Raw genomic sequence first — 13,269 nt, 5'->3', positions numbered from 1 at the left:
CGCAGCGCGACCGTAAACAAGGGAGCACGAAGCGCGATCCTATGCTCAAACCCAGCTTGTTCTCCTTTACTGTACGTCAGACTCCGAAAAATTGGGGTTGAGGGGGCCCGGCCACCCCCCCTCCCCTACTTTCGAGCTTCATTTTTATCCTGTACTGTAGTAGGCCAGCCTTCGAAAATTTTGGACCCTCGACAAAATCCTGGATACGCCCCTGAAAAGGGGGGAACGAATATTGAGCTTTAAGTTGACAAAAAAATTCTTATGGGAAAATACATCTTAAAAAAGAGATAAATGCTGGAACAGCCGCCTTCCTGCTCACCAGCTCACCACAGCAGGCTGCCAGGATGGCAAAGGGTACCACTTGTGGGGGAGCAATATATACAGAACGTTCGAAAAGTCTTGGAACCCCTGAATATTTTTTGAATGGATAAAGATGAGAAGCTGATTTATTTTTTAAAATGAATCTTTTTGAAGTAGGTAGTCGCCAAGTTTTGGCCGGAGCCAGGGTCGGCCCCATGGGGGTCAACTTCAAAATCTCAAATAGGAACAAAACTACATAGGTCTTAGCTTAGCTTAGCCTCGAAATTTTTCCTCATGAACGCCATCTTGTGACGACAGCGACATCACTGAAATACCCCAGAATAAAAGAGGGTAATTTTCAAATTATGGTTTGGCAACATTGTCAAAAAGGAAAGAAAAAGAACTTCTGATGTTCTGATCATCATGAAAATTTTCATTTTATCAGTTTAAACTTTAAAATAAAGTTATTACATCATTTCCCTTCTGACGACAGCGACATCACTGAAATACCCCAGAATAAAAGAGGGTAATTTTCAAATTATGGTTTGGCAACATTGTCAAAAAGGAAAGAACTTCGATGTTCTGATCATGAAAATTTTCATTTTATCAGTTTAAACTTTAAAATAAAGTTATTACATCATTTCCCTTAAATTCATATTTTAAGTTTTAGTTTACCCGTTCCTATTTCAGTATTTCTTTCAAAGTTCAGGTAAGTAGCTCATAATATCTCCTTTTTACGTTTTTATCTTCTCCATAGGTCAAAGGTACTAAGTACATATCTATACAAACATTTGAAAAGTTCGAAATTGGAACATACAGGTAGGTACTGAAAATTAGGTACCTATGCTGCAACTGCACTAAGGTGTTCTTTTCTTATCATGGTTATTACCAAGGTAATACTGGTACTGGTAATGTGTAGCAAACCATCCCCACAGTATCTTGGAAATTAGTTCAATCATAGATTGATTTAGGCCCATATTACCTACATAAAGACTACAAGAGACTTGCTGTCTCTAGTTCAAGCCAACTTGTGCAATATATTTACCAGCGGACAAAGTGCCAAATACACTGGCATTAATATTGCACAAGTTGGTTTTGTGCAAAAGATTCTGCTACATATTTACACACAGAAAGTTTCTTGTGGAAGCCAGCTTGCCTAGTACTAACTGAAATGGTCACTTAGCTATTTGATCAGTTACCAGAGAAAATAGCATGTGTATCAGGAGCCTTTAGATTCTACTAGGTAGGTTCAAGAGTTGAGTTTTCTCTTTATAGTAATAAATAGAAAAACATCCGATGAACCTTTTCCTTGTGTTGTTGATTTCAGATTACAAACTAGGAAAGAAGAGCTCCTCTAATAAAAAATATAAACATAATTTCTAAATACCTACTCTATTTATTATAATGACACAAAAATAGTCTAGATTAATTATTTATTAAAAAAAAAGTAACAATAATAATAATAATTAAAAAGGAAAAAAAAAACTTAGAGACAGTTCATTTTACCCTTGGTGAAAAAAAAAAAAAAAAAAAAAAATCAATAAAAATATAAAATTCCAACTTGTATAAGAGTTTTCCTACACCAAACTAGATATCATGTCAACTGAAATAGAAGAAACTTTAAAACGGATTCAGTCACATCGTGGAGTTGCTGGAGTTATTGTCATCAATGGAGATGGAATTCCTATCAAGACCACTCTAGATAATCAAACAACTGTTCAATATGCTGGACTTGTTAGTCAGCTAGTTGACAAAGCAAAGAGTGTTGTACGAGAAATAGATGCAACCAATGATCTGACATTCCTGAGGCTGAGATCTAAGAAGAATGAAATCATGATAGCTCCAGACAAACAATTCATTTTGATAGTCATACAAACTCCATCTGATTGAACATTCCAATCTGAAATCTTTTTTATTTATTTTACAAGAACAGGTGCCATGGGCATGTATTGTTTACTAAAACTGAGAGGAAAAAACTTATTTACTTGCTGTTTATTATACACTTGAGAGCAATAAATTCGGGGCAGCCCTATTTTTTGGTTTTTCTCAAACTGCTGCTCAGTGTTCATTTTTTTTTTTTTTTTTGGTAAAACCATTATTAATGTTTTTTGCTGTATAGTTTAAAAATTATTCCACAAAACCGCATATGTACATACCCTGTGAGTAAAAAAAGAAAAATCAAAAACAAGGATCAGTTTTTTGCTGAAAATGCATGTTTCTGGAGATAAATGTTAACGTAACTTTTTTTCTCCTCAATATTTTTACACCATTTTTGAACCAAGTGCTTTAGAAAAAAAACAGAAAACATTAATAATTTACTTACTATTGGTAAAAATTAGAAAAATTTTCTGGACCCTAGCCGGAACTTTTTTTAAAAAAGTCCCTTTTTAGTCCATCCTTCCTTTATTATTGCCCTATAAAACTAATGGTAAAAAAAGGAACAACTTTAAAAAGTTCCAGCTATGGTCCAGAATTTTTTTCTAATTTTTACCAATATGTAGTAGTAGTAGTAGTAGTAGTAGTAGTAGTAGTAGTAAATTAATGTTCTGTGTTCTTTTCTAAAGCACCTGGTTCAAAAAAGGTTTAAAAATATTGAGAAAAATAGTTACATTCTATTAGTATTACAATGTCCTACTTACACATGAAAAACACCTTCATAAGGCCCCTCTAACTAGGGTCAAAAGCTTAGAGCAGCAGTTCTGAAACCAAAGTGTTTTAATTTCACCAGGTATTCTGATCCGCCATGTTAATTCTCAAACTATGTGGTCGTGCCTCCTTGGCTCCCATAACGAAGACCGCGGGTTCACATCTCCTCATCAAACCTCAGACATCACGTGTGAGCATCGTACGAAATTTCGGTGATAATGCTCGCGCCAGATTCAAAACTGCTGAACAGAGACGTAAAACTTTAACCGAGGCCATTACTAAACCTGCTGGTGAATCAGGTATGTATTCCATGTTGTGTTGAAAATAAATCCTAGAATCTTTTTAGGGTTGTCCTCAATAGGTTTATTTTAGTCCGTGCAACAGATCGCACCTATTTGGATACCCGGTGTACCTATCATGCCAGGAATAGATACTGCCGCGGTTAATCAGCGTAGGTACTATTCAGGTATGTATTCCATGTTGTGTTGAAAATAAATCCTAGAATCTTTTTAGGGTTGTCCTCAATAGGTTTATTTTAGTCCGTGCAACACATCGCACCTATTTGGATACCCGGTGTACCTATCATACCAGGAATAGATGATTAGTAAGTAATTCTTAGCTTAGATTAGTAAGTAATTCCTAGCTTAGATTAGTAAGTAATTCTTAGCTTAGATTAGTAAGTAATTCCTAGCTTAGATTAGTAAGTAATTCTTAGCTTAGATTAGTAAGTAATTCCTAGCTTAGATTAGTAAGTAATTCTTAGCTTAGATTAGTAAGTAATTCCTAGCTTAGATTAGTAAGTAATTCTTAGCTTAGATTAGTAAGTAATTCCTAGCTTAGATTAGTAAGTAATTCCTAGCTTAGATTAGTAAGTAATTCCTAGCTTAGATTAACAACGGACTCGAGTGTTGAAGATAATGACCACGACGAAAACATTTAATTTTTATTTATTTTTTTCACTACCGAGGTAAGTTTCGATAAATTAGATGTAGGTACGCGTGGTTGTTGAAACATTTGTATTTACCCGAGCAATTTCCTACGAGAAATCGAACGCGCGACTTTCTGTACAGCAAGCAAGCCCATTACCAATTACCATATTTCATTTCAGCTATGAAGATGTGGAAAACGGACTGTATCGCGTGATTCAAGTTGATGTAGAGCCACACGCTTCTACAGCTATTCCTATAACCTGTAGATGTTATGAGATGATATCAGTTCCTACTCCAGAGCATTGCTTAACACAACAACAAAATGTTAATACTCATTTGGAACCTGGACGAAAACCGGCCACTTGGTAATTTATTATGTCTTAGCTCAGGGCAAGAAGTTACCTTGCTTAAGATGCGTAATATGCGATTTACCAGCCTAGTTAGCTTGTAAGCGCTACTCCGCCCGGGGCGAACTTTATCCCAAACAGGTAAGGTTCGTTGCCGGGATAGCTGGCTTTCTTCTATACACAGTGCTTTTATCTTCCATTTCGGAACGATAAGACCTCCCTCCGTTGTTACAGTTCCCTCCATCAAACCTCTTGAAACCAGTTAGCTTGAAAGGTAGCGTGTCTGCCTTGTAATCGAACTTTGTCCCTAAATAGCTCATCTCTAATGTGTTTTGTTCCAGGTATATGAAGAATATTATTGATTCCAGCATAGAAAATGAAATTCCTGAATACTATATCACCGAACTCAAATCAGTTCCTACTGTTGAATGTGAATTCAGAGAGTAACAACGCAAACCTACATTCCTAATCAATGCTATTGGAACACTAGACTGGAGTTCATCGATAAAAAAAAGACATATTTGAAAGATTTGAAGAGAGGCTGATTTATTGAGAATATATTTTGGGAGGTTGAAGAAATATTTCAGTGAATGAAATTTAAACAACATAATATTAGGATAAGGAAAATAAAACGTCTTTCATTTGAACAATCTTCTCGTTTCCACAACTACCTCATACAGCCAAATTCAATGAACCTTACATCACATAATATGTATGCATTTCAACATGAATATGTTTATAACTTTATAATTAAATTACCTATATTTTATGTGTTATATTGATGTAAGTTGTACATTTTAATTTTTGGCATATATCGCTCCTAACTATTTCATTTGTTTCCACTGGAGGTGCCTCCACAGCATCCAAGTTTTATAGAAAACTAAACTCCATCAATACAGAACCAAGCGCTCCCCTACTAGTTAGAATCAGTTAGATGAATCTAATAGGGAGTCACACCACGACTCCATGAAATAAAAATTCACCTGTGACTGGACAGGAATTAGATCTTCTGGTCACGTGATCACTACTGAACTCCCATGATAGTTTCACACCCATGGAGTCCAACCTTCATATAGGAGAGCTAGATTGTCAATGTTAGTAGCTTCAGATATCACCCACTCCACCTGGGAAAGAAAAGGAAGGCACTTTCAATAAAGGCAATTTAATAGGATAACTCTACAAACTGACTACAATTTTTAGAAGATTACAACAAACGAGCTTCTATTACTTTACATTGATTTAAATCTGACAATGTTTGGCAGTATAGCACTTCTAATGGGATCCGGGATGTTGGTTCAGAGTTTGGAGTACAAGCCTGGTTTCGGTGCCAAGCAGATAGCCTGGGCCTTACACTCGGCCCTGGTAGGAGCTGTCGTGGCCCCTATTTGTTTCATCGGGGGCCCTGTGCTTATCAGGGCCGCATGGTATACAGCTGGTATTGTAGGTGGTTTGTCTACTGTAGCTGCATGTGCACCCAGTGATAAGTTTCTCACTGACATTCCCTTTATTTTTTCTAGAAGAGCCCTAGACTTCTTACGAAGGCCAGGGTTCTTTTAGGACTGATTTCCTTGGCTTCTTTAGGTGTTATAATCATCCTTGAGAAGTATAGCAGTCGTTTCTAATATTTAGCTTTCTAAGGGCTAGGTCGCAGGTTCGATTCCCGCTCGAGACGAACTTTAACCTAAACAAATAAGGTTCGTTCTCGGAACGGCTGGCTGTTATCCTTCTCTCTTCGACTTTGACAGTGATAAGTTTCTCACTATGGGAGGTCCCCTCGCTATAGGATTGGGAGTCGTGTTTGCATCATCCATAGGTAAGCAACGTTATTGTAGATATAGTGCACACCTAACTTGGAAAAAAAAGCCCGAATCATCATCATAGATTTACTGTCTGGTGTTCTCGTGTTGACCCAGCAACTAAACAGGAAGTAGTGAGTCCCTTATTGCCCATCTGATGAAGGACATACATACCACGGCATACTACGACACAGACCGCACGAGTCTAATGTAGCACGAAATAAAAACGGCGGTTTTTTTTATCTGAATAATGAATCACTAAGTTTTCCTTGACTTCTTTAGGTGTTATAATCATCTTTGAGAAGTATAGCAGTCGTTTCTAATATTTAATACATATGTTTGTGTGTTGTACAGACTTTATCGAGTTCAAGCTCAAATATTTAAAATTTGAGAAAAGGGTTCCTACCGTCCCCTCCCCCCAAAGGTCTGATAGTCCAAAATCTCTCGAGGAAATCCCCTTCATGTGTTGAAAATGTTTGCCAAGTTTCATCTCGAGTTCAAGCTCAAATATTTAAAATTTGAGAAAAGGGTTTCTACCGTCCCCTCCCCCCAAAGGTCTGATAGTCCAAAATCTTTCGAAGAAATCCCCTTCATGTGTTGAAAATGTTTGCCAAGTTTCATTAAAATTGGACTAACCGTTCAATTCGAGTTCAAGCTCAAATATTTAAAATTTGAGAAAAGGGTTCCTACCGTCCCCTCCCCCCAAAGGTCTGATAGTCCAAAATCTTTCGAGGAAATCCCCTTCATGTGTTGAAAATGTTTGCCAAGTTTCATTAAAATTGGACTAACCGTTCAAGAGTTATAGTGAAACAAACATACAGACAGACGAACAAAATAAATGCAAAATAGTCCTATTGATACTTGGAACTCGGTTTTTTCGTTCAATTATGTCGAGAAAAAAAAAGGATTGATCGCTATGCGCATTTACATGTCATAGCTACTCATTTTCCTCACGAGGCTGAGTGGGCCCCGCAACATCCAGTCACGGAATCAATCATTTAAATGATAGCTTGACCCCGCCGGGAATCGAACCCGGGTCTCCCGCGTGCAAGGCGAGTGCAGTGACCACTACGCCATGGGAGCTGACGGTACTATGTATAAGTGATGGAGGTTCAAATTATTTGTGAAATCACATTCGTACTATGTCGTAGCGACATCGGTACACAACTTATTACATCAATATTAAAGGATAAACCGGCCACTTGGTAATTTATTATGTCTTAGCTCAGGGCAAGAAGTTACCTTGCTTAAGATGCGTAATATGCGATTTACCAGCCTAGTTAGCTTGTAAGCGCTACTCCGTGCTACGAGATGAGGGGGGTGGAGGGGCTTCCAGTTTCAGATTAGAGAGGCCTTCATACACCTCCGCTGCAATCATACATACAACACAGAGGCCTGGCGTACATACCTGAATTATCTTGTCTAGGGCCGGACTCAGGGGGGCCCCGGGCTGGGGATAAACACACAGAGGCTTGGCGTAGCAGGGGAGGACGCTTGCTACGAGATGAGGGGGGTGGAGGGGCTTCCAGTTTCAGATTAGAGAGGCCTTCATACACCTCCGCTGCAATCATACATACATACATATGTCTTGTGTTAGAGTTCAATACAGATTAGTTACAGGTAATACTGCCTCACTATGAGACCCTAGGTGTGGTAGATTATTACCAAAAATTTGTTCTAACCATTTCCCCCACCAGTTAAACCAGGACACAACACTAATCATAATAAACTCTGTACTCACGCGCCAAGTTTTCAATTCTTTCAATGAGATCAAGCACTTGGTTCACTTTGGCACCACTCATTTGTTCGCCAGGCTCCTCGGTGCTTAACAAAGTTTCCACACTAGATATGAGTTCCATGAGATTGCGATCAGTTCGGAAATATTCGTCTACACTCGGACTACACGATGCATACTCCTCGAACTGAAAAGAATAAACAATCAACATGGAATAGATTTTAGCTCATGAATGAACATACATACGCGGTAACATATAAAATACCACCGTTCCTTATACCAAGTCAGCTTTCACCACATCTTCAAATGCGCTTGTCACCTGGAATCAAAAACATTTGTAACGTGTATGCCGACCATATTTTGAGATTATAATCATTTATGGAAAAATCCATCCCTTGGTGCTTTTGCATGACAAGTAGCAGTAGCACCTCCCGTGTTCTTCTTCTTTACTAACGATATTTTCCCTTTCCAAATTACTTGGTACGGGATTTACGAGTTCGGAAATATTCGTCTACACTCGGACTACACGATGCATACTCCTCGAACTGAAAAGAATAAACAATCAACATGGAATAGATTTTAATTTTAACTCATGAATGAACATAGATACGTGGTAACTTATAAAATACCACCGTTCCTTATACCAAGTCTTCTTCTTCTTCTTCTACACCTTTTCCCATTCAAGTGGGGTCGGCGTTTTTCGCCAGCCTCTTCCAGTCAGCCCTGTTGTGCACTTCATCCCCCGTTAGGTTCTTTTCCCCCAGGTCTTTAATTGTGCAGTTTTTCCACCTCTTCTTTGGTCTACCCCTTCCCCTATTTCCATCTACTATCATCCTCTCAACTCTCTTTCCTACATAGTTTTTCTCTCTTCTTTGAACATGTCCATACCACTGCATTCTTCTTTCCTGGACTTTCTTCGACACCTCCGTTACATTGATTTTATTTCTTATTACTTCATTTCTGATCTTGTCCAGCCGGGTAACCCCACAACTCCATCTCAGCATTCTCATTTCGGCACCTTCCAGTCTCTTTTCATGCACCATCTTGATAGCCCAAGTTTCTGCCCCATATATCATAGCTGGTCTCACCACTGTTCTATACACTTTTCCTTTCATCTTCAAACTCATTCTCTTATCATTATCACATAGTACACCCGTCATTTTCTTCAAGTTCATCCAAGCAAACCTTTTCCCACTCAAGTGGGGTCGGCGTTTTTCGCCAGCCTCTTCCAGTCAGCCCTGTTGTGCACTTCATCCCCCATTAGGTTCTTTTCCCCCAGGTCTTTAATTGTGCAGTTTTTCCACCTCTTCTTCGGTCTACCCCTTCCCCTATTTCCATCTACCATCATCCTCTCAACTCTCTTTCGTACATAGTTTTTCAGCAAAGCATGCGCGAGGCATATCACGTGACCTCATACAAGTAGTGATTAGTTCAGTATACACTTGGCACTCTCACTCTTAGCAGTAACATGGTTATCGTGTTATGAGTTGCAATGATTGAGGACCACTTCTATTATTTTGCCTATGGAAGTAATATATCAAGCAGCACCCTGAGGAAATATTGTCCAACGGCGGAAAAAGTACGTCTTGCCAAATTAAATGTAAGTAAAAACAAAGTACCTACTCTAAAGAAACCCCTGTTTAGTACTTAGTGTTCATGTTAAGTACAATTTACCACCCCAGAAAGTCTACAGACTCGTGCTTAGACATAATGGACAAGCTACAGGATAGGCATGCTACGAAACAGGCCAGCCAAGGTGCAGTAGCAGGAGGTGCAGTACTGGGACTGGGTGCATTATGTTACTATGGATTGGGATTATCTAGTGAACGAGGAGCTGTAGATTATGCTTCGTAAGTAGTAACCATTACCATTACCCATCCAATATCGTATTAGAACTTGGGATTAGTTCTATGGCGTTTTGAACTCTTGACACGGCGGAAAAAGTACGTCTTGCCAAATTAAATGTAAGTAAAAACAAAGTACCTACTCTAAAGAAACCCCTGTTTAGTGTTCATGTTAAATACACTTAACCACCCCATAAAGTCTACAGACTCGTGCTTAGACATAATGGACAAGCTGCTACGAAACAGACCACTCGAGTCCAATATACATAGTTGTTTCATTGCTACGAAATAAAAACGGCGCGGCGGTGAAACACTAATTAAAAATAATAATAATAATACGTTAATCCATAATGTTGAATTGTGTTGTTTTCAGGACTACAGACTGGACTTTCAGTTTTGGGCTACGATTGTACCACACAAAAACAAGCATGTATGGGGAGTATTGTGGTTGATTCATAATAGAGATATTCCTCAGCTAGATTAGTAAGTAATTCCTAGATTGATACCACACAAAAACAAGCATGTATGGGGAGTATTGTGGTTGATTCATAATAGAGATATTCCTCAGCTAGATTAGTAAGTAATTCCTAGCTTAGATTAGTAAGTAATTCCTAGCTTAGATTAGTAAGTAATTCCTAGCTTAGATTAGTAAGTAATTCCTAGCTTAGATTAGTAAGTAATTCCTAGCTTAGATTAGTAAGTAATTCCTAGCTTAGATTAGTAAGTAATTCCTAGCTTAGATTAGTAAGTAATTCCTAGCTTAGATTAGTAAGTAATTCCTAGCTTAGATTAGTAATTCCTAGCTTAGATTAGTAAGTAATTCCTCGCTTAGATTAGTAAGTAATTCCTAGCTTAGATTAGTAAGTAATTCTTCGCTTAGATTAGTAAGTAATTCCTAGCTTAGATTAGTAAGTAATTCCTAGCTTAGATTAGTAAGTAATTCCTAGCTTAGATTAGTAAGTAATTCCTAGCTTAGATTAGCAAGTAATTCTTCGCTTGGATTAGAAAGTAATTCTTCGCTTAGATTAACAACGGACTCGAGTGTTGAAGATAATGACCACGACGAAAACATTTAATTTTTATTTATTTTTTTCACTACCGAGGTAAGTTTCGATAAATTAGATGTAGGTACGCGTGGTTGTTGAAACATTTGTATTTACCCGAGCAATTTCCTACGAGAAATCGAACGCGCGACTTTCTGTACAGCAAGCAAGCCCATTACCAATTACCATATTTCATTTCAGCTATGAAGATGTGGAAAACGGACTGTATCGCGTGATTCAAGTTGATGTAGAGCCACACGCCTCTACAGCTATTCCTATAACCTGTAGATGTTATGAGATGATATCAGTTCCTACTCCAGAGCATTGCTTAACACAACAACAAAATGTTAATACTCATTTGGAACCTGGACGAAAACCGGCCACTTGGTAATTTATTATGTCTTAGCTCAGGGCAAGAAGTTACCTTGCTTAAGATGCGTAATATGCGATTTACCAGCCTACTTAGCTTATGTCTTAGCTCAGGGCAAGAAGTTACCTTGCTTAAGATGCGTAATATGCGATTTACCAGCCTACTTAGCTTGTAAGCGCTACTCCAATTAAAGGATTGGTGTATGTTCTATGTTACAGCATTCAAGATAGGCCAAGGTGCAGTAGCAGGAGGTGCAGTACTGGGACTGGGTGCACTATGTTACTATGGATTGGGATTATCTAGTGAACGAGGAGCTGTGGATTATGCTTCGTAAGTAGTCACCATTACCATTACCCATCCAATATCGTATTAGAATGCCAAGGTGCAGTAGCAGGAGGTGCAGTACTGGGACTGGGTGCATTATGTTACTATGGATTGGGATTATCTAGTGAACGAGGAGCTGTGGATTATGCTTCGTAAGTAGTAACCATTACCATTACCCATCCAATATCGTATTAGAACTTGGGATTAGTTCTATGGCGCTTTGAACTCTTGACGTTATGTCTTAGCTCAGGGCAAGAAGTTACCTTGCTTAAGATGCGTAATATGCGATTTACCAGCCTACTTAGCTTGTAAGCGCTACTCCGCCCGGGGCGAACTTTATCCCAAACAGGTAAGGTTCGTTGCCGGAATAGCTGGCTTTCTTCTATACACAGTGCTTTTCTCTTCCATTTCGGAACGATAAGACCTCCGTTGTTAAAGTTCCCTCCATCAAACCTCTTGAAACCAGTTAGCTTGAAAGGTAGCGTGTCTGCCTTTCGTTGCCGGAACAGCTGGCTTTCTTCTATACACAGTGCTTTTCTCTTCCATTTCGGAACGATAAGACCTCCGTTGTTACAGTTCCCTCCATCAAACCTCTTGAAACCAGTTAGCTTGAAAGGTAGCGTGTCTGCCTTNNNNGGTCCATACCAAATTTGGTGCTTTCCTGAATAAATGCAGCTTTTGGCCAAAATTGTGACGTTGGGCCACCCACTAGTAAGCGCTACTCCGCCCGGGGCGAACTTTATCCCAAACAGGTAAGGTTCGTTGCCGGGATAGCTGGCTTTCTTCTATACACAGTGCTTTTCTCTTCCATTTCGGAACGATAAGACCTCCCTCCGTTGTTACAGTTCCCTCCATCAAACCTCTTGAAACCAGTTAGCTTGAAAGGTAGCGTGTCTGCCTTGTAATCAAACTTTGTCCCTAAATAGCTCATCTCTAAAGTGTTTTGTTCCAGGTATATGAAGAATATTATTGATTCCAGCATAGAAAATGAAATTCCTGAATACTATATCACCGAACTCAAATCAGTTCCTACTGTTGAATGTGAATTCAGAGAGTAACAACGCAAACCTACATTCCTAATCAATGCTATTGGAAGAGTAGACTGGAGTTCATCGATAAAAAAAAGACATACCTATTTGAAAGATTTTATCACCGAACTCAAATCAGTTCCTACTGTTGAATGTGAATTCAGAGAGTAACAACGCAAACCTACATTCCTAATCAATGCTATTGGAACACTAGACTGGAGTTCATCGATAAAAAAAAGACATATTTGAAAGATTTGAAGAGAGGCTGATTTATTGAGAATATATTTTGGGAGGTTGAAGAAATATTTCAGTGAATGAAATTTAAACAACATAATATTAGGATAAGGAAAATAAAACGTCTTTCATTTGAACAATCTTCTCGTATCCACAACTACCTCATACAGCCAAATTCAATGAACCTTACATCACATAATATGTTTGCATTTCAACATGAATATGTTTACAAATTTATAATTAAATTACCTATATACACCGAACTCAAATCAGTTCCTACTGTTGAATGTGAATTCAGAGAGTAACAACGCAAACCTACATTCCTAATCAATGCTATTGGAAGACTAGACTGGAGTTCATCGATAAAAAAAGACATATTTGAAAGATTTGAAGAGAGGCTGATTTATTGAGAATATATTTTGGGAGGTTGAAGAAATATTTCAGTGAATGAAATTTAAACAACATAATATTAGGATAAGGAAAATAAAACGTCTTTCATTTGAACAATCTTCTCGTTTCCACAACTACCTCATACAGCCAAATTCAATGAACCTTACATCACATAATATGTATGCATTTCAACATGAATATGTTTATAACTTTATAATTAAATTACCTATATTTTATGTGTTATATTGATGTAAGTTGTACATTTTAATTTTTGGCATATATC

At 38.2% G+C, this 13,269-nt stretch overlaps 4 protein-coding genes across 6 annotated transcripts; all 4 read left to right on the top strand.

Annotated features, from left to right (window-relative positions):
• Window positions 1-853: 853 nt before the first annotated feature.
• LOC103512086 (dynein light chain roadblock-type 2) lies at window positions 854-2,358 on the top strand. Its single transcript, XM_008476840.3, has 2 exons — window positions 854-1,009; window positions 1,628-2,358. Exon 2 carries the CDS (start codon window positions 1,897-1,899, stop codon window positions 2,188-2,190), a length of 294 nt encoding a protein of 97 aa, XP_008475062.1. The 5' UTR covers window positions 854-1,009; window positions 1,628-1,896; the 3' UTR covers window positions 2,191-2,358.
• Window positions 2,359-3,043: 685 nt separating this feature from the next.
• LOC108252738 lies at window positions 3,044-5,034 on the top strand. Its single transcript, XM_026825665.1, has 3 exons — window positions 3,044-3,232; window positions 3,939-4,240; window positions 4,564-5,034. Exons 1-3 carry the CDS (start codon window positions 3,044-3,046, stop codon window positions 4,667-4,669), a joined length of 597 nt encoding a protein of 198 aa, XP_026681466.1. The 3' UTR covers window positions 4,670-5,034.
• Window positions 5,035-5,473: 439 nt separating this feature from the next.
• On the top strand, window positions 5,474-6,488 carry LOC113468607 (growth hormone-inducible transmembrane protein-like). The gene is made up of 3 exons (XM_026825664.1): window positions 5,474-5,707; window positions 5,975-6,044; window positions 6,373-6,488. The coding sequence occupies exons 1-3, from the start codon at window positions 5,474-5,476 to the stop codon at window positions 6,486-6,488; spliced, it is 420 nt and encodes a 139-aa protein (XP_026681465.1).
• A 2,695-nt stretch (window positions 6,489-9,183) lies between these two features.
• LOC103512087 (gamma-glutamylcyclotransferase-like) lies at window positions 9,184-13,235 on the top strand. 3 transcript variants are annotated; one of them, XM_008476841.3, is made up of 5 exons: window positions 9,185-9,353; window positions 9,971-10,080; window positions 10,842-11,027; window positions 12,287-12,483; window positions 12,988-13,235. In XM_008476841.3, the coding sequence occupies exons 1-4, from the start codon at window positions 9,246-9,248 to the stop codon at window positions 12,390-12,392; spliced, it is 510 nt and encodes a 169-aa protein (XP_008475063.1). In that variant the 5' UTR covers window positions 9,185-9,245; the 3' UTR covers window positions 12,393-12,483; window positions 12,988-13,235. The 3 variants fall into 3 exon arrangements, with proteins under 3 accessions (XP_026681472.1, XP_008475063.1, XP_026681471.1); XM_026825670.1 differs by lacking the exon at window positions 12,988-13,235 and adding an exon at window positions 12,620-12,782 and having other exon boundaries at window positions 12,287-12,482; XM_026825671.1 differs by lacking the exon at window positions 12,988-13,235 and having other exon boundaries at window positions 9,184-9,353; window positions 10,842-11,023; window positions 12,287-12,401.
• The last annotated feature ends 34 nt before the right edge of the window (window positions 13,236-13,269 follow it).

The sequence above is a fragment of the Diaphorina citri genome, unplaced genomic scaffold (genome assembly GCF_000475195.1).
Source record: "Diaphorina citri unplaced genomic scaffold, Diaci psyllid genome assembly version 1.1 scaffold789, whole genome shotgun sequence".
NCBI classification, from domain to species: Eukaryota; Metazoa; Arthropoda; class Insecta; order Hemiptera; family Psyllidae; genus Diaphorina; species Diaphorina citri.
Note: the sequence above shows the minus strand (reverse complement) of the source record. Positions and strands in the feature narration are given on the sequence as shown.

Coding starts and splice junctions, on each gene's coding strand:
- LOC103512087 (XM_008476841.3), top strand. CDS start 9,246: ATGATTGAGGACCACTTCTATTATTTTGCCTATGGAAGTAATATATCA. Junction 9,354..9,970: donor TACGTCTTGCCAAATTAAAT/GTAAGTAAAAAC, acceptor TGTTGTTTTCAG/GACTACAGACTGGACTTTCA. Junction 10,081..10,841: donor GATATTCCTCAGCTAGATTA/GTAAGTAATTCC, acceptor ATTTCATTTCAG/CTATGAAGATGTGGAAAACG.
- LOC113468607 (XM_026825664.1), top strand. CDS start 5,474: ATGTTTGGCAGTATAGCACTTCTAATGGGATCCGGGATGTTGGTTCAG. Junction 5,708..5,974: donor CATGTGCACCCAGTGATAAG/TTTCTCACTGAC, acceptor GACAGTGATAAG/TTTCTCACTATGGGAGGTCC. Junction 6,045..6,372: donor ATCATCCATAGGTAAGCAAC/GTTATTGTAGAT, acceptor TGTGTTGTACAG/ACTTTATCGAGTTCAAGCTC.
- LOC103512086 (XM_008476840.3), top strand. CDS start 1,897: ATGTCAACTGAAATAGAAGAAACTTTAAAACGGATTCAGTCACATCGT.
- LOC108252738 (XM_026825665.1), top strand. CDS start 3,044: ATGTTAATTCTCAAACTATGTGGTCGTGCCTCCTTGGCTCCCATAACG. Junction 3,233..3,938: donor CCGAGGCCATTACTAAACCT/GCTGGTGAATCA, acceptor AATTAGATGTAG/GTACGCGTGGTTGTTGAAAC. Junction 4,241..4,563: donor GGACGAAAACCGGCCACTTG/GTAATTTATTAT, acceptor GTTTTGTTCCAG/GTATATGAAGAATATTATTG.